General features: G+C 45.0%; 1 protein-coding gene across 1 annotated transcript; it reads right to left on the bottom strand.

Moving 5' to 3' along the window:
- Positions 1 to 1056: 1056 nt before the first annotated feature.
- On the bottom strand, positions 1057 to 19958 carry ERP27 (endoplasmic reticulum protein 27). Its single transcript, XM_015858589.2, has 7 exons — positions 19508 to 19958; positions 19226 to 19326; positions 16721 to 16858; positions 12678 to 12791; positions 9188 to 9313; positions 3022 to 3219; positions 1057 to 2305 (listed from the first exon to the last, which is right to left on the bottom strand). Exons 1-7 carry the CDS (start codon positions 19668 to 19670, stop codon positions 2261 to 2263), a joined length of 885 nt encoding a protein of 294 aa, XP_015714075.1. The 5' UTR covers positions 19671 to 19958; the 3' UTR covers positions 1057 to 2260.
- Positions 19959 to 20033: the final 75 nt, after the last annotated feature.

Raw genomic sequence — 20033 nt, 5'->3', positions numbered from 1 at the left:
AGAGCTTCTTTCACATCCTGTTTTGTTTCCCTCTGGCCCTGAAGAAGAGTCACGTTGCTGTGCCCAAGTTTTGCAGTTGTCGTGTCCATACAGGGCCAAGACACAAACCTCAGACACCCATACAGCAGGCTGGTTACCCACACACTGTTTGGTTTGTACCACATAGATGCGTGACACTGAGAACATCCACAGTGCCAACACTCCTGAAGATTTCTCTGTGGAAGACCTTTAAGGGCTGAGGACAGGTGCCTCCACTTTTACCAGCCTAAAGAAATGCACAACACATAATGCCCCAAATTCACCTCCTCCCTGACGTCTTCACTGTTATCTGTCTGCATCCAGATACCAAAGGTTCCCATAAGCCATCTGCCAACCAGAGGTTAGAGAGCACTCAACTTTGACAAGAGAAGAACTGAACAAGGGAACTGACAAAGGAAGAACTTATCTTCTCCAAAAGAGCGGTGCTGCAGTGGCACAGGCTGCCCAGGGAGGTGGTGGAGTCACTATCCCTGGTGGTGTTCAAGAACAGTGTGGATGTGGCACTGAGGGACTTGGTTAGCGGGCATGGTGGGGATAGGCTGATTACTGGAAATAACCCTGGTGGTCTTTCCAACCTTAATGACTCTGTGATTCTGTGTTGATTCTGTGACCACAGAGTTCTGAGACCCCATGTTGCTTACCTCCCTAACTCTTAAGTGAGAGCTCACTGTGCAAGGAGACAGTTTGTCAGCTTTGCCAACACAAGGCACAGTCCTGAATATTGTTTTGCTCATCTCATTTTCCCCTGTTAATGGGCAGCAATACTGATTCCCTAAATAAATTTTACAGTAACAGGCTTGCTTTCTGTAAGTGGAGAAGAAGGGAGGTCGGAGCAGAAAAGCAAGTAAATCTGGATGCTTAAGTGACAGAGCCTCAGGCTGATAAGAGACACCAGCCAGATTCACACGGAGGAGGCAAGAACTAATGCTGGGTTAACACCTGCCTCCCTGTTGTACACAGATCCTCTGTGCTGTGTCCTTCACTGTGGTGATTTGCAGTTTCTTTGCATCCCCTTCAACTCTTCGCCTACCCCCCTCTGTGGTGGGCATCCGTGTTTGCCTCATTCACAAGTACACCTCCTTTCTCTTCTCATATTTTTGCCTTGGGCCCATCTCTGAGAAAGTGTTGAGGTTTCTCAGCTTTACGCCTCTTAGACTCCATGTCTCAAGCCAAGTCTCTCAAGCCCCAAGAGACAATGCAGTCACTGTTTGACAGAAGCATCCATAGTCCATGCCAAAAGATGCTGAGCCAACTATGAGGAAAGGCTATTGCATGCATCTAATACAGCAGAACAGAGATGGCTCATATATCTCGCCTGTAAAGTCCCCATCCCCTGTGTGCCAGCAGTGAGACCTCAGACATCCAAGGTCAATAAACTGACAACAACCTTCCTTTCTAATGCACTGTGGAAATAGTCCGTACCTTGCAATGTAATTTTCTACTGCCATTCTGCTACAGCTTCCATTCCTTAATCTGCATCTCCAGCTTAGTCATTTTTGCTGCATCAGCTCATGCTTGCTGTACACAGCACTGTTCTGATCCCAGACCCTCACAGGAATCTCTTATCCTCATGGACTTGTGGGTCATGTGTCCAGTTCTATGGGAAATGACTCTTAGCAACTAATCTGTCTGTTCAGGTGTTGCAAGCCTATTCATTCATAAATACACAGGCTTTGTCCTTAAGTGACAGACATGGGGAGTGGGAAATCACAAACTTCTGTAAAAATTCAGGATATTTACTTTCTGCTTTATTTAGTAAACTATGTGACATTAAATAATCAGTCTGTTCCTAGTGTCACAATAGGCTGACTCAGCCTGCTGGATCCCAGCATGGTACCAAAAGCAAAGAGAACATGGGAGGCATCATGAAAGAAAAAGATCAGATGGTCTTTCTGGGAGCTACAAGCTATATCTCTGATATTGCCATTTTTTGTATTGCCTGTTGCTTCATCAGAGACAACATGGAAGAACACTGTGTACAGCAATACTAGAGCACTTGGAAGAATAAGAAAGCGAGCTGGAGCCAGCAAATCAGAAGGGAGAAGTGATTCCTAGAGAGGACAGAGAGCAAATGTGCATGGTATGGAGATGGTAATCCGTGACTGACTTGGCCCCTTAATCCTATTAGACCAAGAATTCCTGAGCTGTGAAGCTCAGTGAATTCTTCATGTAGCAAGAACAGATGGCTCTGGGCACAGGCAACATGTTTGCTGAGAAAGAGTTAGAGCTCCTCATTGAAAGCCTTCTCCTCCGGCTTGTCTTCTTCCTAAAACACAGAAAAGGCATGAAATCAACTTTGACATCACTCAGTTTCTCAGCACAGTGAGAAAAGGAAACAAGCAAATTTAAATGTCCCCCTCTGTTCTCCATTTCAACACCCTGCCTATTTTATTTCAATTGTACGACACAGGGTTCTGATGCAGAAAGCTTCTCTGTGTTACAAGAAGTTAAGGTTTGACAAAAAGAAAACACTAGCACTGAATGAACATAGAGATTAAGCTGTTTCTCTCCTTCCAGAGACCTCCAGCAGAGCCCTTGTCTGTAAAACTTATCTCTGTGGCCTTCTTGATAGATTCTCTTCTTCTCCCTGCCATTGATCACTGTCTCTATGATCCTCTCCTGACTGCTGACAACCATCATGCCCATATTCAGTGTCCAAAAGCATCCTCCATCTAACCTCCCAGCTGCTGCTCCCAGATAATAGGCCTTTGAGACCTCCATACAGAGCTCAATGAATTCTTCTTGCTGTAGACTAACATGACAGAGGTCAGTGAACAAAGAGGCTCTGGAAAAGCATCCATATCTGCTCTGTTCGAGATCTAATGTTTTTCTGATATTCAGATGAAAATGAAAATGAGGAGGCAGTGGTAGATTGGGAATGTGTTCAAGGGGCTGAAGTTATTTCCTTAAAAGCCTTGTGAGAAACAGCATCTTTCTATGAGACCCTAGCATCCTGTAGGCTACACTGAAGTGCTCTTTTACCTTTTGCATTTTTTGTAAGAAAGCATTACAGAAGTCCGTCACACGCTCAATGGAGACTTCATCCAGAGGCAACACATCGTTTTTCTCATCTGGTGTGTGGAATATAGCCAGAGCTGGCAGCTGGGACTTCTTCAGTCTGAAGTATGCCATCACTTGTTCATTGCTTTTCAAGTTAACGTCTACCAGGATAAAGAGAATCTGTGATTTAAACAGGAGAGAAAACGTGAGCAATAATTTGGGAAATGGGAATTGTTGGTATTACACCACTGACCCTACAGCCAAGCCCGATGAAGAGTTGTTCAGACCAGGGGAGTGATGTCCTTGGTGAGAACAGCTTACATTTTTCTGAAGTAGTCTTGGAGATCAAGGCAAAGCCAGGGATACTAATACTACGAGGATGATGTGACAGTGTCTATTTATCCCATGATTTCAAGAGTAAATTGCAACTGAGACTTTACAGGTTGCAGTAGGAATTGGTAAAAAATGAAAATTCTAGAATCTAAAAGATTATCAATAAGATATTCAGCCATATAAAAAAATTTTTGTTATCTGTTAATTATAAATACGTATATAATGTACACATTTCATAAAGTAAGTAAAGTAGTTGAAGAATTTAATCAATGAACTGCTTTAATAGAATCCTTCAGCAGGTACCATCCAATTCAAAGAAACAACCAACCACCTAATATGTGTAATTTTATCTTCTCTTTGAGCTGTGCAGTCTGTAGGGCTTAGTGCATTATATGTACCAACAGACATGGGGATGACTCAATTTATACAAGAAAAAGAGGCATTTAAAAAAATAACATTAATGTGATGTGAAAATGATGTGCTCAGTTCCCAGCCTGTGACTCATGTTTTTCTTTCTTTTCAATCAAGAACACTCAAGCTTGTTCAAAACTGTTTTCTTCTCTAAAAATAATCTTGGTAAATCAACTTTTTACACAGGTAGATAATGAAAGGATATGGGGAAACAATTTTAAAATAAAGGAGGAGAGATTTAGATTAGATGTCAGGGAAAGTTTTTCACCAAGAGGGTAGTGAGGAACTGGCACAGCTGCCCGAAGAGCTGTGGGTGCCCCATCCCTGGAGGTTCAAGGCCAGGTTGGATGGGGCTCTGGGCAGCCTGAGCTGAGGGGTGGCAGCCCTGCCTATGGCAGGGGTTTGAGCTGATGATTTTTGAGGTCTCTTCCAACCCAAGCTATTCTATGATTCTATGGTCTCAATTTTCTTAAAATTAAAATTATGTTCTTAAAAACAAAACAAAATTTTGTATGTATATGTAAGTGTATATATGTGCGTATATATGTGCGTGTGTTTGTATGTATGTATGTACATATGGAAACTTTCCTAGGCAGCAGAGAATAGGAAGAAGGATAGGTAGACTGATGTAAGACTAACTGCAGTTAATCACTATGATTAGTAGCAACAGCAGTAAAACAGATGAGCAGCATTTTAAATACTAATATAAATGTAAGTCAACATTTTTCCCTTTATCAAACTTCCAGCCTTTGTTAAAAATCCTCAAACTAAGAAACTATCTATGAACATGAAGAACAGAGTAAAATAAAAGAATAAAATGTTTGAGGACTAGAACTCCAACCAGTTCTTGTTTTCTTCCTTGCAGTGGGCCCCTCAGCTAGAACAGCTGAGATAACATCATCATCAGTTCTTGCCTTGGATATCTCTAGTGACACACATGAAGCACACACAGATGCAGGTTGCCAAAACTCAGCAGAAGTTCCTTTCCATCTTGTGAGTGATTTCAAGAAATAAGGGAGAGACAGCAGTTGTGTATCCTTACTGGGACTCCAGAAAAAAGATACTGTAATGCCAATTGCATGCATCTAAGAGTGATAAATTCCCGCTAAGTGCATGCTACAATGTGGCATGCTTCCTCCTTCAGCAAATAAATCATCCCTCACTAGGTGCACTGGGTACCCTGGTCTCCAAGTGACAGCTGTGAGACAGTCTGTAGGCTGCAATTGTGCTGAGGACATGAGCACTGGAAGCCTGGCCTCTACAGCAGCAACAAACTAAGCAGATTTCCGAGCATGGACATGTACATGATAGATCCCACCTGGTGGAACTGGCTTTTTCTCATGAGGAATTTGTTTTGCTTAGAGATTCCCAGCCAGCTCTAATCATAAAGAATAAATGCAGTAACCATGGAAAATCCTACTGACTATGAGGCAAGATTCACTCTGCCCAATTTCTGACATCTAAATCTTGGTCTGATCTCTAGCAGTTATCTAGGATGAATTCTTCAATAAATGATGACTAGCACTTCTATTACACCTATTTTAGAAGGGGAAGAAGGACAGTTCTCTCCTACCAGTGCTGAAATGAGCCTAGAGCCCTTGCTCAGACTGCTTACCAAAGCTATAACTCACAAAAACAAATTCCAATTATGATGCCAACTCTCATATCACTGGTAAAAATTAGGTAGTTTCATCCAAAACAGAAAGTTTGTTTTCTATTTTAAACTATCTTCTGCGATAGCTGTTTTTATTTTCTCCTTCTGAAACAATTTTCCATGAATTTGTTTCATCTTGTATCAATCTACTTGTGTGTGTCTGTGTGTGTGTGTGTGTTTAAAGGCTGGCTACTAGAGGCAGTGAAGGAGCTATTGCATGCATGAAGAGCACCCGGAACGAACTGTCAACACATGACATCCTTAGAAAACAGAACACCATGCAGTATTATCTGTGCAATGTCATCTGCATTAAATTCGTTCAGATATTTTTTTACACTGGTGTTGTCTTAGTGCCTTGACAACTTGGTTCCTTGCCTGGAGCTTTTAGAACATGAAGTTCCTGGTAAATACTAAGATATAGAATGATGTTATTGTTCAAGGAATTCAGTGAAATCAAACATGGTACCGCAGTGGTAGAAACCAATTTCATGTTTCTTAGTTTCTTCTCCAAGGAAGATCAACAGGAGAGATGATCAAGCCTTGTATCCAGTGTTTGAGCTTTATGGAGCTGATAATGGAGCTCTTCATTCTATGAGGAGACTGTCTAAACCAAAATGTCAGACTCTGAAGTCTGAGTCACTTCTTTCATAGCTTACTTAGTAAATCAAAACAAAATGAAAATATTAGTCACAAATTTAAAAAAAAAAAAAGAAAAGAAAGAAAAGCTATAAAAACAACTTCAGATATCCGTCAAGTGATAGAGACATTCTATATTTACATGTCTTCCTGTTTACGGCTAAAAGGAGGCAACCCTAACGATAATCTCTTTCAGCTTTGGAGACATCAGTATTTGCCAATCAAAATAAAAAGTGTATAAATTACTGTCTTCAAGCAGAAGGACACTGTACTTCCCTTCTCATGGCAGAACTCTTGAAGGACTTTCAGCAGTTTCTCAGAACTCATTTCTAAATGGTCCTATGTATAAACTAAAAGGGACTTTGTGAATGTCACAACACATGTTATTTTGACATTATAAACCAAGTTAATATCAGTTGTAACAGAAACTGCTTTTATTATTCCAAGAATCACCTTACTGAAACTTCTGCAAACACTCCTGAGGTCCACCAAAAGTCACTGTCATACTGTACTCTGATACTACAGAAAGAAAACTGAAGATGCTTCTGCTGGTTTGGCTCACTAACTCTAAGTCTGGCATTTCCTTTCCAGCAGAAAGCTTAGATTTTTGGCAGTACTTTTCCAAATGAGTACATATTTGATTGCTGTGGGACACTCCTAAGGACACTGATGGGTTCCTGCAGCTGTATCACTGAGTTTTGCCTGTTCATTATTACTCACCCATAATTGTTTCTCAAATTCTGCTTGAAAAGTACCTTATTTCTCATTCTTGACAGCTCTTGGACACTTAGCATCATCTAACATTTGCATTTTCCTGTCCAGCATTTTATAGCCCCCAGACTCCAGCATTTTATAGCCCCCAGACTGCACTATCAAATCTAGAAGAATCCTCTAGATGAAAACTTAAGATTTGTCTCAGGCAGAGATGAAAAGACCATAAAACTAAGAGGAAGGGATCATAACTCAGAAAGTGGCAGGTGAATCACCTCCTCATTATCTATTTTCTTCCCTTTCTGGGGTCAATAGCATTTTCTCTTCATCTCCCATAAGTCCACACAACAGCTTGTATTCTTTCTCCAGCTGGTGAAGACACTAACAAGGACTTCTCTTTCCTCAGACCTCAGAAGAGATGAGTGAAAGAATCAGCACCTCAAATCCTGCTTGAGACCCTTCTCAAGGCTGCATCAGTGTTTTGTGCTGTCACTAAAGAGAAGGTGGGACACATATAGTGTCCGCACTCTTTCATCACTCTGTAAGCTCTGTGCAGTGCTCAACGAAGCCTGAACACCTCTTTGCTGCACAGCAATGATTCCTTACTCAAACCACTGGCAGCTCTAACTCTGCAGCACAAACAAGTCTTTCACCATCAGCCTACAGGGCATTCATTTTTCAATGGTAATTCTGAAGAAACTAAATTCCAGAATTTTACATTTATTGACAAGACAATTTGCTAGCCACAAAACAAACCAAAACAAAAGACAATTCTAAGTTGGCATAATTCCTCTGCTTATTCCTTACTATCTAAGATCCAGGTGACTCAAACAGTTCTAGTCCTCCTCCTTTCTTTCTGCTTTGTAAGAAGGCAGCCTGAATCACAATTTTCTTCTCAGAACATTCATCCAATGGGAAAAACAACGTACTAGATTCTCAGTCCTTCCATTTAGGTGTCTAGCAATACCACTGCACAAAAGTACAAGTAATTAGTCAAACCCCTACACCTTTTAGCTCTGTATTTTATTTTTGCAAACTTCGTCTAGGCTGATTCAGTGAGAAATCTCCCTGCATGAATTAAAAAAAAAAGCAGATTTGGATGGCTAGTAACTCATTAATTATCTGGAACTTCAGTACAACTTTTTATCCAGTGCTTTGTGAAGTACTTCTAGGAAAATCATTCCCCTTCACTCACATCAAAGCTCACCATGTGAGTGGAAAACTGGCTGCAGCTGCATCAGCAAAGGACAGTGATGCTTAACAGTATCGCTGCTGTTGAACAGAGATAATGGAGTCACTGCAGCAAATATCTTGCATGACAACTGGAATTTTTCAGATTGTTTTTTTTTGTTGTTTTTTTTTTTTTATCAGTGTGTATCAATCAAAACAAAATGCTTTTTAAGAGACCTTTTGACTTCCTTACATGGTTTCTGCCTGCTCTTTTGCCAGTGGGTGGTAGAAATGGCCAAATCCATTCAAGTCCTGTCACAAACAAATCTTGAGACATTTGAGGGTGTGTGGTTCTGAAGAGGCCTCTCCAACTGAAGATGAGAATATACTTGAATTTTAATCTTCTCCTTCAATACTGCAAACAGATGCATGCAGATGTTCTTGTTTTCAAAGCCCAACTCTTCCCAACTCCGCATTTCTCCCAGGAAGATCCCTTCCACTGCCACACATCTCAGCCTTCTCTGATGTTTTGATCCCCTTCCCTAAATGCCTGCCTGTTGCTTCCAATCTCTCTTTGCTTGCCAGTCCCTTTCCCTATTCCCTGGACCAAAATCCCCTGTAATCCAGCTGCTGGCATAGAATCAGCCATGTGAAGATTTACTGCATGGAGAGCTCGGCCCACACAGGGGTGGAACTTGAGGAAGTTTCTCTGAAAGACCCCATCTAACCCACCTTCTTGCTGCGGGAAATCAGAAAAACCCATCCTCAATTCCTTTAAAATAGCCACTTCTTCCACCACCAGAAAGCTAAGTGTTAAGAAGAACTGCAACATTAATTTCTGTCTGGTCACTTATATAATGTTCTTTGGCATCTCTCAGCTGTATGTACAAGATCACCTCTCATAACAGTGGAATGTGACCTCTGCTGGATCAAAGTGCAACAGCTGTTTGTCATCTCCCAGTGCAAGGGAACAAAACTGGCCTAGAAGCAAGGAAGTACACAACGTACCACTGAGAGAGTGGGGAAGTAGGATACAAAGGCTTTTACTCCTTGGAGGTAAACTGGCAAAAGGTGAACAGATCCAACTTCTCCATTTAATTATCCAGGTAACCATCTTTTCCTCCCACTTGGTCATTGCTCCCCTTATGCACAGAACAGGACATGAAGAGCTCTATTTCCGTGGAAGTAATCACTGTCTTTCCTTTTTGATCTCTTATGATTCTTTTGACTTACCTTACCCTCAAAAAGCTCTGCTGCTGCACGATATCTGCGCATTTGCTCAAGGTGCTCTGGGGACTTCTTGTCTGTGAACAGGAGGAGGTTGAGCTGGAGAGAACTGTGCATCACACCTACTGCTGTCTGCCAAAAACATGACCACCACAAACAGAGAGAGAAACACAGACAGTCAAAGAGAGATTCAATGCACATCGGATGCACTGCCAGAAGGGCACCAACCTCTATGCCTAAGCTGCAACTTCTTTGCGAATCAGTCTAACAAGCAAGACAGCTTCCTTTAAAGCAGGAGGCATCTAATCTGGGTTTCTTGTGGAAGCACATTGCTCTTGGTTTCACTTACTCATGAGCCAAGAGTCTGAAGATCACAAGGGCGACCAGGAAGGGAGACTGTTCAGAGCAAGCTCATGTCTGGAAAGGCAAGAAATTGGAGAGGGAAGGTCTGAAAACACTCAATATAATAAGAGGAGACTCAGGGGAGACCTTATCACACTCTGCAATGACTTGAAAGGAGGTGGTAGAGGGGCTGAGGTCGGCCTCATGGTCTCAAGTTACACCAGGGGAGGTTCAGCTTGGATATTAGGAAAAAATTCTCCAAATGAGTGGTCAGGCACTGGAACAAACTGTCTAGAGGGGTGATGGAGTCAGTGTGCCCAGAAGTTTTCATGAAATATGTAGCTGTGGAACTGAGGAACATAGAGGACAATGTTGGTGGTAGGTGGATGGTTGGGCTAGATGATCAAAGACATCTTTTCCATCCTTAATGATTCTGATTGTATGATTCCATGGTAATGATGCCCTGAATTGCTGAGATCCAGCACCTTGCTGAATTGGGAACAAGCAAGTGGGAAGGGCTTGTGGTGCCAGTGCTGGTATGTCATCTTGTATTCTTTCTTCAGCATTGCACTGTGTTTTGGATGAGGGTGAGACCAAAGCCCCCATTCAGCAACCCAAGGGGCCAGACAGCACAGAGTGCTTTGGGTTAAGACCACTTCCACAGCTCTGCAGTGGGGAGAGGACTGCAGCAGGCTGTGCCCAGGACAGGGGCTGAGCAGGTCACACACAATTGCCTTTTGTGAGGAGCAGGGGCTGGCAGTGCCCAGGAAGCCTGTGAGCAACCTCCAGGCAATCACTGCTCCTCATCCCACCTCTCCTCCCACCTGCTCCCCAGGCAAAGTGCCTCTCCCTCAAATCAAACAGGAGTGGGTCTGTGCTCCAGCTGACCTGCTTCATTCCAACACGCAGCCAAAACCACACAGGTCATAGCGATCTATGCCAGCATTTCCCCAGAGGAGAAGAAAGTTTCCACACACTCCAGGAGTAACAGAGACAGGGTCAGGGAGTGCATGTCTGCACCACAAAGCATCTTGTTTTTAGTGGCTGGGATTTTCTCCTTTCCCTCGTGCTTATCAGACTTCTAGTATCCCTAAACTTCCCTGTAGTATGCAGGTGGGGCAGGGCAGAGCAAAGGGGATGCAGAGAATTAAAAGACCTCACAGAAAAGGACAGGGAGGTGAGGGTAAAGCCAGGAAGCACTAAGAGCCATGGGGCTGTGGGGGCATGGCTGGAGCAGCAGCTTCACTGGCAGCTGTACACAAAGATGTATCTGTCCACACAGACTTTTGCAAGAGATTAGCATAGCTCAGCATCATGGCTGGATTGCATCACACTCTCCTGGGAAGTACACAGGATAAGCATTGCCTAAAAATGCCTGGAGTATGTGGGAGTAACAGTTAAGGCCCTGGACAGGGAAAGGAACTCTTGGCAGTGCTTGGTTTGATCCCTGTTATCCAAGCCTTTGCTGACCTGCAGCATTCTTAGGTATAAACAGCATATGAAGTGGGAATAAATATTTACAAAAAACAAAAAACCAAAAACAAACCAACAAGCTATGTTAGCAGAGCTGGAAGGGCTTCAAGCCTTGGGCTGCAGGAGGCACTGTTAATTGCAGCACCTTGGTAGAGCTCCAGAGTGTCAAGAGCAAAAAAAAACAACAAAACACCACAAGTACTGCAAGCCAGGCTGCAGTACAAGGAATAGCTGAAAAGCTCAGGAGCTCCAGATCTGAGAGTGGCAGTCTGGGTGTCAAATGGAACACCATGGAGCAGAAACATATAGACAGAGAGCTACAGTCTGATAAATTGACAAAAGGTGCGGTGAAGACCACAAGGATCCAGAAGGCCAGGACATCCATAAGAACATCCCCACTGTCACTTCTGGGCTGTTCTCAAAGCGTTGTCAGGACAGTGGGGCAGGACAGAGCTTTTCTGTTCTAGGAAATGTTCTGTGATTTTGAAATGTTTTTCATATCCCTTCTCAGAAGGCAAAAAAAAACAAAAACAAAAACAAATCTACATTTTAATTATTATTAAAGATATATATATATAAGAAGAAAAAAAAAAGATTATACAGTATTTCATTCCAGAAAGAAAATGCTGCATTTCCAAAACAAAACGGTCTCCCAAAATAGCATGCTAAACCTGAAATGGGGAATATGCCAGCCCTCTTAGCTGATGTTTGGCATCTGTTTGAATATATACAACTTTGAAACTGGCCATCCTTCTCCTTTGATTATACTGAGTGTGATCAGCGCTGCTAGAGCTATTCAAAAGACACTATTAGCAATGACAGTCTCAGCCTTGCAGTCAGCTGGTCTTATGAAACCCACTGGCTCCATAGCAAGCATCTCAGTGAACTGCTGGCAGCTGGGGGTTAGGAACAGAGTCTGCACCAGAGGGCAGTGGGCTTGGAACAGGCTGCCCAGGGCAGTGGGCATGACCCTGAGCTGCCAGAGTTCAAGAAGCATCTGGACAGTGCTCTCAGACATACGGTCTGATTTTCATGTGGTCCTGTGCGGAGCCAAGAGTTGGACTTGTGCATCCTTACAGGTCCCTTCCAGATCAGGATATTCTATGACTCTCTGATTCTATGATCTTATGTCTGATTTTTTTATTGTTGAGTTGACAAGTAATGGGGTGAAGAATGGAGGGGATGGGGAGATTTTTGTTTGGGAAGTTTCCTACCAGCTTTGGAATATGCTTTGAAATAGCCAGACGTATGTTGAGCCAACTTTTATGGGTGATGAAGAAAAGCCTGATCCTAGGAGCAGGTCACTTGGGTTTCCATGTTTCTTGAGGTTTCTCAGACACAGAGAGAGGATCCTGTCTGAGCAAGATCTGCAGGCATGGTACAAAATGACAAACACCCAAAAGAAGAAGCAGCACGAGTGGTAAGAAATGCAGTTCTTTGCTCATCAGTGCCTCAAATCTACTGGGAGATCAGAAGAACTCTCTCCTATCCCCTCTCCACCTCACTTGTCTACTCCAGTGCAATATCTGCTCCCACACCATTCAGCAGCAGCTAAGATATGCATGGCTCCCCCCAACTCCATCTATACCACTGTGGTAACCCCTGTACACACCCTCATGCATAAACACTTGAGCCAGAAGAGGCTTATATGGGGTGAGAGCAGTGAGGAGCTGCTAATTACCATAGGGTTGTACTCAGTCACCAGGCGGAGCTCGTTCATTCGAATGAAACGACTCATCTTATCGGCATCCATTTCTTCTCTGTCCATATCCATATCTCTCCGGTCTTTGTCTGCCTGAAGACATGCAAAGATACCTCGGTCACAGCTGTCCCCTCCTTATTTCCTTTAGAGCTGCTCATGGCACTCACCCACAGAGACACCCACCTCGTGGAACACTATGTTTGTCTTCTTTCCAGAATGAGATTCCCATTTCTTGAGGCCAAGAGCCATTAGACCTACAGAGATCCATATGCACTTCAACATAAGGATCTTCCACCCTCCCACAGTCTCGCAAGAACAAGGCAAACTCATGGCATATGAGAAATCTCTGAGGACAAGATGTCCCTATCATTATCTGCTCCTACTGCTCTGGAGACAGGGAAGATTAGCCAATAAACTAATCTAGGAGTTGTGGGAAGAGATTCTTAACATGGACTAATTCCTTACATTGATTCTGGCTTCCTATTCCTCTTTAAAATCTTCATCTGCTTATTCTATTTCTTCTACAAGTAATAAACATTGGCATGGACCTGTATGGATTTCCTGGAAACATTGTGCAAGCAGGAAATCTCTCCAATAAAAAGGATTTTTTTCCAGTACAGCAGAAAGAAAAAAAATTCAAGCACAGCACATTTTAGCTTTAGAGGAAAATCCATCCTGCCACACATCTCTCCACACTCACCCCCTCTCACCCCCAAGATGTAATTTTATTGAGGTTTGCTTGACTTGGTAAACAGGAAAGAGCAGTCAAACATCAAATAACAGATAAACCAGCCAAGAGGGCATAGTTGCCATATAGTAGCACTGCAGGGGATGAATTAGTTGATCCATGGGCATGCTAGGCTGCAACAGCCAGTGGGATCAAAGTTTGGGATTGGAAAACTTTTCATACTCATGTTGAATGAGGTTCTCAGAGCTGAGGAAATGTCCACATGCACACCCCGGATTTTACCCTCTGCATCTGTACAACCTCTGAAAACACTTGTGTTAGTTTTTCCAATGTGCAGACATCTAACAAACTTTTTTTTTGCTTTCCTGTGGTCATTAGCAAGGTCTTTGATCAGGTAGGGGGCCATTGGGTCTGGTAACCCAAACCGGTGCTTTTCAGACAGTGCAGCATGATTTCTCTCATGGATTTGCCCCAGCATAAAATGAAAGGGTGGCTCTACAGTACTAAATGGGATCGGGTCAGTGCAACACCTGAGCAGATTAGATCAGAGAGGCTTTGGGAAGCAATCTAAGCACAGAAAACTTTCTCTTAGCTTTAGTGGACTTCTACAAACACCTGGTTTTCATCTAGGGGTAAAAATATCCTTGATGTGCTGTCAGCATTTAGGATTCCAAGAAAAAAAGGTTGAAAAACAGTTCGCATCTAATAGTTGAAGCTCTGGCCAAAATGTCTTTGTCACTGCATAATTAGCTCATTTACATCTGTTACTTATGTCATTTTTAGGTCTGTCAGGCTAGATTCTTCAATAGAGTAAATTAGCTTTGCTCCACTCTACTCAAAGAAGTTTCAGCACTTGACAGTAGACCATCCTACTACTGTAATTATAAATTTCTAAGCATTATGTGTATTTCACGCTATTCAAAAACAAGGAAGGATGAGTTTATGCCTCTGATTCACTGCTATCCTGGTCACTTATCTTTGTATTCTTCAAATGAATATATGACTATAAGTTCCCATCTCAGTTCTTTTTACTTTTCTTTCTTAGCTCTGACTCCTTACTCCTACACAGTGTTCAGAATAAAAGGAAAAATAATGTGCCTGAATAACTTAAATTTCAGAAAAATAACTTCAATTTAAGAAAATTAGACAAAAGAATTGCCAACTTCACTTGAACCTGGCTAGTGTCTTTGCTTCTTGATTTTTTTCCTTATTCAATAAGAATTCAGCTGTAAAAATTGAGCTGTGAAGTTTCCATAGAATACAGATTCCAACAACCCAAACATTCTTTTATCAAACACTGTCCCAATGCAGTCATCCTCACTATCTACCACAGAGCAAAAACAAAGGATCTTTTCAGTGTTTCTGGAAGAAAATCATCATGCCTAAGAACCAAAACTGAGGTGGGTGTTACTTCAAATTGCAGTTGCAACATTGCACCGGGGGAGATTCAGGTTGGATGTGAGAAAACATTTCTTCCTGGAAGAGTGGTTATGCATTGCAATGGGCTGCTCTGGAGAGTGGTGGAGTTACCACTCCTGGAGGTGTTCAAGAAACGTTTAGATGTTGTACGAAGGGGGTGGTTTAGTGGGGAAATATCGGTGGTAGGTGGTTGGTTGGACTGGAGGATCTTGGATGCTTTTTCCAACCTTGGTGATTCTATGAATCCATGATCTGTGCATGGCAAATAAAAAGTTAAAGGAAAGAACTTGTCTACTAATTGTTCACTCTTAGATCATTCTCCTTGCGCTGTTTGGATTATACTGGAGGTAAACATGGTGCAGGAAAAGATGAGAAAGAACAGGAACAAATGGGTTTTATGTAATCTTTGTGAAACTCCAAACTAGCACTTGAGCAAGGCACCACATCCAGCTTGTGTAGCATACAGAACCAGCTTAGTGCTTAGAGCTCTTGTAACACTGCACTTTGCAGCCTTTTAGGATACCTTGCAATTCCTAGGACCCCTCTCCTCTGATGCACCTCTCTCCCCAGTTTTCAAGTGCAATCCCAGGAAACTGATTTGCCTGCTCTTAGCTTTTGGTGTTATTCTTGCAGTAAGTACATGGCCCTTCAAAACACCCTTCAAAATATCATCTTCTTACATTTCAGTAGGAATACCTTCAATTTCAGAACAAGACGGTTATGGCTTCAGTCAAAATTATTTGAGCTTGCACAGCATCCATCCCTCACAAACTGCAAAGTATTACCTTGAGTGCTGTGTTTAGTTTTGGACCCCTCACAAGAAAGTCACTGAGGACTTGGAGTATGTCCAGAGGAGGCCAACGGAGCTGTGAGGGGTTTGGAGCACAAGTCTAATGGGGAGTGGCTGAAGGAGCTGGGATTGTTCAGTCTGGAGAAGAGAAGGCTCAGGGGAGACCTTATTGTTCTCTACAACGATCTGAAAAGTGGTTGTAGCAAGACAGGAGTCAGCCTCTTCTCCTGGGTAACAGCAGTAGGATGAGAGGTGATGACTTCAAGTTGTTCCAGGGGAGGTTCAGGTTGGATATTAGGAAAAATTTCTTCTGAGAATTACAGAATCACCGAACAGCAGAAGTTGGAAGGAACCTCAAGAGATCACTGAGTCCAACACCTTCTAGGATATCCCTGACTTTTTTGAACCAGGGAGCCCAGAACTGGGCACAGTATTCCAAATATGGCCTCACCAAGGCAGAGTAGAGGGGGAGGATCTTTTGACCCGCTGACCATGCTGTTTCTAATGCACCCCAGGATACCACTGGTCATCTTGGCCACAAGGGCACACTGCCCTTAAAAGACTGGTGCTGCAGTGACACAGGCTGCCCAGGGAGGTGGTGGAGTCAATGTTCCTGGAGGCATTCAAGAGCCGTGTGCATGTGGCACATGGACAGTGGGCATGTTGGGGATGGGCTGATGGTTGGACTAGGTGACCTTAGTGGTATTTTCCAACCATAAGGATTCTGTGATTCTATGATTATTAATGGGCCCATGTCCAAAGAACAGCTTGTCAAACCACAGTGTTAGAATTAAGAGGGGACTGCTTGCTGCTAGACTGCTGGGGATTTCATTTGGTGGCACAGCATCTATCACTGCAGAGCTCCACTCCGCCTCTGGTTTCAGCCTTGATGGAAAAACTGGGCATGCCTGGAGCCAGCTTTGTGAGCTTGGCAAGACATGACTCCCATCCTGCTGTGTAGATTCACTGTAACACAGCCGGGAGATGCCTTCCATGTGCCTCAGGAGCCTTTCCAAAGCCACGGGAACCCTATCCAAGTCACACCGCGCTCCGTGCCACTCACTCAGAACACAGCCCCCATTCTTTGCAAAGCACCGCGTTCCCAGAGCCCCGCCGCGCACGCACCCTGCGGAACAACGAGAGGGTGTCCGCCGTCACGCCGTAGTGCTCCCGCACCGCGGGGCTGCTGCTGAGAGCGAAGGGCACCTCGGGGATCCGCGCGGCCGCCAGGCGGAGCTGCGACACCTCGGGGCTCTCCGGCTCCTGCGGACACAGGGAGAGAGGGCGGTCAGAGCGGCGCCCCGCCGGCCTAAGGGCGACACCTGCCGGCCGCCACGGGAGCCGCCCGCGGGGCGCCTCGCTCCGCCATTTCCAGCTGCTGGCGGACGGCCTTCAGATGTAACCCTGACATATATACACGTACCAACATGCATGCTATATGCATTACATGCATAAATCATTTTTAACACAGCCTCTTGATTCTGGACTCCAGGGGGTTGTTAACATTGTTGTATTCACCTTGGGCTTACCATACCTAGTGAGAGCATTAGCTTCAGCCTTAGGCTGCATTAACGCATGCTTTCCTATTCCCATTCCCAACTCCTCTTCCTAGGGATGTGTTTTTAGCACATAGCAGGACACGGGGAAATGGTTTTAAGTGAAAAGAGGGTAGATTTAGGTTGGATGTTAGGGGGAAGTTCTTCACTAGGAGAGTGGTTAGGCCCTGGAACAGGCTGCCCAGGGAGGTTGTGGATGCCCCGTCCTTGGAGGTGTTCAAGACCAGGTTGGACGGGGCCCTGGGCAACCTGATCTAGTAAAGGTGTATGTTTGGTGGCCCTGCCAGGCAGGGGGGTTGGAACTACGTGATCCTTGAGGTCCCTTCCAACCCGAGTCATTCTGTGATTCTGTGATTCTATAATTCTGTGATTCTGTTTTTGATACTTTGTAGATTCAGAATCTCCAGACACAGTCACTGCTGGGAAGTTGTTTTGTTTTTCTTTGCGTTTTGAACTGTCAGCTCAGCTGTTTGCGAGCCCAGAGAGAACAGAAAACAAAATTCCTTCTTCATTGAAAGGAAAACAGTTCATGTGAAGTGTTTTGGAAATGCTAGCACATCGGCGTGGCTGTGGTGATTGCATTAAGGCATGGTGTGGGAATTTGCTTTGTTTTGAAGCATTCCTATGAAGGATGGGTTTGGTCTGGCCAAGCAAGCCGTGTTCTCACACAGCACACGGGACAGTACACTGTTTTTCCATCGTGGCGTGCAGTTCCCAGCTCATTACGGGCACAGCTCGCTGAGCTGTGTGCTGCAGTGAGCTGAAAGGCTGCAGCAGAGGAATGACTTATGGCGAGCAGAGAATGCAGGCATTATTTGGATGAATATGCTCTTGGGGAGAGGGCCAAGACAAGGCCTTACAGCACTCATTGGTCCTTATCTGCTGCTTAAACACAGCCCGGCTGTGCTTCACACACTGAACACATGCCAGGCTGCTCGCTGCTGCCCTGTGCTCCTGGCAGCCTGGACTGTCCCCGCACTGCAGGACAGCACACTCAGCCCTCCCTGCCCTAGCACACTGTGCTGCCTAGACCCAGCACTCTGCTGACTGATAAATGAAATCATGCCATGGGAGGGAGGCGGAGGTGGCGTGGGGTACTAGTGGCATCAGGCTCTGCCCACAGGAGGTCCCAGCCCTGCCACAACCCCAGCCAGCTGCCCCGGGAAGGAGACACCAGAGCTTCTCTGGCTTGTAGGGCTACAGTGCTGCCAGAGAGGCCCCTAAGGAGCACTCTATGCTGCAGGCCCCAGCCCCAGGCAGATATTGTTCTGTGATCAGTATTTAGCAAGTCCCTGGGGCAAAGGCCTCCAGCATTCACACACTTGTAGCAGAAGCATTAGTCCTTGCTCTGCAGTGTGCTGCAAGATGTTATTGCCTTACTCCACCCACATAACCCCTCCCTAGTCTGCCCTCCAGCCCCAGGATCAAGGCAGGGGGAGGAAGGAGCTTGCAGAAGGAAGTTAGTTTTGGAAGGATTAAGTCTCCTCTGGCAAAAGGCATGAGCAGTGTATGCAGTCCAGCACAGAGTTCAAGTAGCAGGAAAAAGAGAAAAGTGACATGTGCACCTATCAGTCACACTGTCACCTGATTTCAATTGAACTCTGGGGAACGAAACAGCCAGAGGGACTGTGCCGCTGTTCTCCCTAAGAGGAAACTGAGCTTAAGCCCAAGTTCTCTCAGACAGGATCCCCACCATCACTGCTCCCTGAGGCACAACCTCCCCAGCCCTGTCACCCAGGCAGTGCCTCACTCTGCCATCAATGACTAAAGCCAACAGCCAGTGCTCCCACTCATCTCGTGCCACTGCACTCAGTTTCTCTGCCACCCACATTCCTCTTTTCCTTCTCCTGCAGTATTTCTCCCACTCCAGGCTCCTACCAACAGCTTTACATCCCCCCCTTGCTCCATTTCCCACTCTGCACTCCTCACTTCATGCCTTCAGGTCTATCACAACCCCAGCATCTCTCCATGGCAGGAGCCACTGCATGAAGGTATATGAAGGGACCCATCCTGACCTGCTGTCCCACCAGGAATAGGGCTCCCACCTGCTAGGGGGGAGTTGCTGCCAACGCACCTGGAAGAACCCAACAACCGCCACCTCTGCACCACTGATGAAGGCTTCCACGTCTGCGATGTCATTCAACAGGACAAGTTTCTCTGCACCTCCCTCTGTGCCTGGAGAGGAAAGGTCTGAATTGGACCAAGGGTACAGAAGAGGAAGTCTGTGGTTCCCACACACACCCATGTGAGCATGTCACCCCTTACATGCTCCCCCCATTATCTCTCCCACCAGCTCAATGCACATCTTGCATAGCACACCCTGGGTGAGGAGGAAGGACTGGAAAGGCTCACTTACTGTGGGATGCAGAGCTGTTGTTTTCAGCACAGCGTGCTGGGGCGCTCCCAGCCAAGAGGGCAATGAGGAGATGTGGGAAGACAGAGGTGCCCATGTTGCCTGCTTGCCTTCTCTTCACCACGCCACCTTGCTCCAAACCTCTCCTTGGCAAGCGACACGTCATCTGCTTCTGGGGTTTGCAGTCACTCCCATGTGGTGGGAAAGGAGCAGCTGGCTGGGACAAAGCTTCCAGCTCCTGAGATAACTGCTTGGCTGGGAGAAAGCCCTGGGTGTCCCCACTGCACAGACAGGCTCACCAATGCTGCTGCTGGTTTGCCCTCACACACAGCATTGGGCATCTCAGCTGCACCCACTGTGTAGAGGGATACCCTGCACTTCCCTGGGCGCTGGGTCCCAGAGATGCTCCCATGCACTTGCCCAGTCAGGGGGACATACAGCTCCTTTGGTGGATGGGAACATTTGCCATGGGAAATGTTAAATATGAGAAGTGAGTACCATATACACCTCACTGCCAAACACTGAAGTA

Source organism: Coturnix japonica, chromosome 1, assembly GCF_001577835.2.
Source record: "Coturnix japonica isolate 7356 chromosome 1, Coturnix japonica 2.1, whole genome shotgun sequence".
NCBI lineage: Eukaryota > Metazoa > Chordata > Aves > Galliformes > Phasianidae > Coturnix > Coturnix japonica.
This window is presented reverse-complemented; position numbering and strand designations above follow the sequence as displayed.

Coding starts and splice junctions, on each gene's coding strand:
- ERP27 (XM_015858589.2), bottom strand. CDS start 19,670: ATGACGTGTCGCTTGCCAAGGAGAGGTTTGGAGCAAGGTGGCGTGGTG. Junction 19,327..19,507: donor CAACAGCTCTGCATCCCACA/GTAAGTGAGCCT, acceptor TTTCCTCTCCAG/GCACAGAGGGAGGTGCAGAG. Junction 2,306..3,021: donor TCTTACAAAAAATGCAAAAG/GTAAAAGAGCAC, acceptor TCTGTGTTTTAG/GAAGAAGACAAGCCGGAGGA.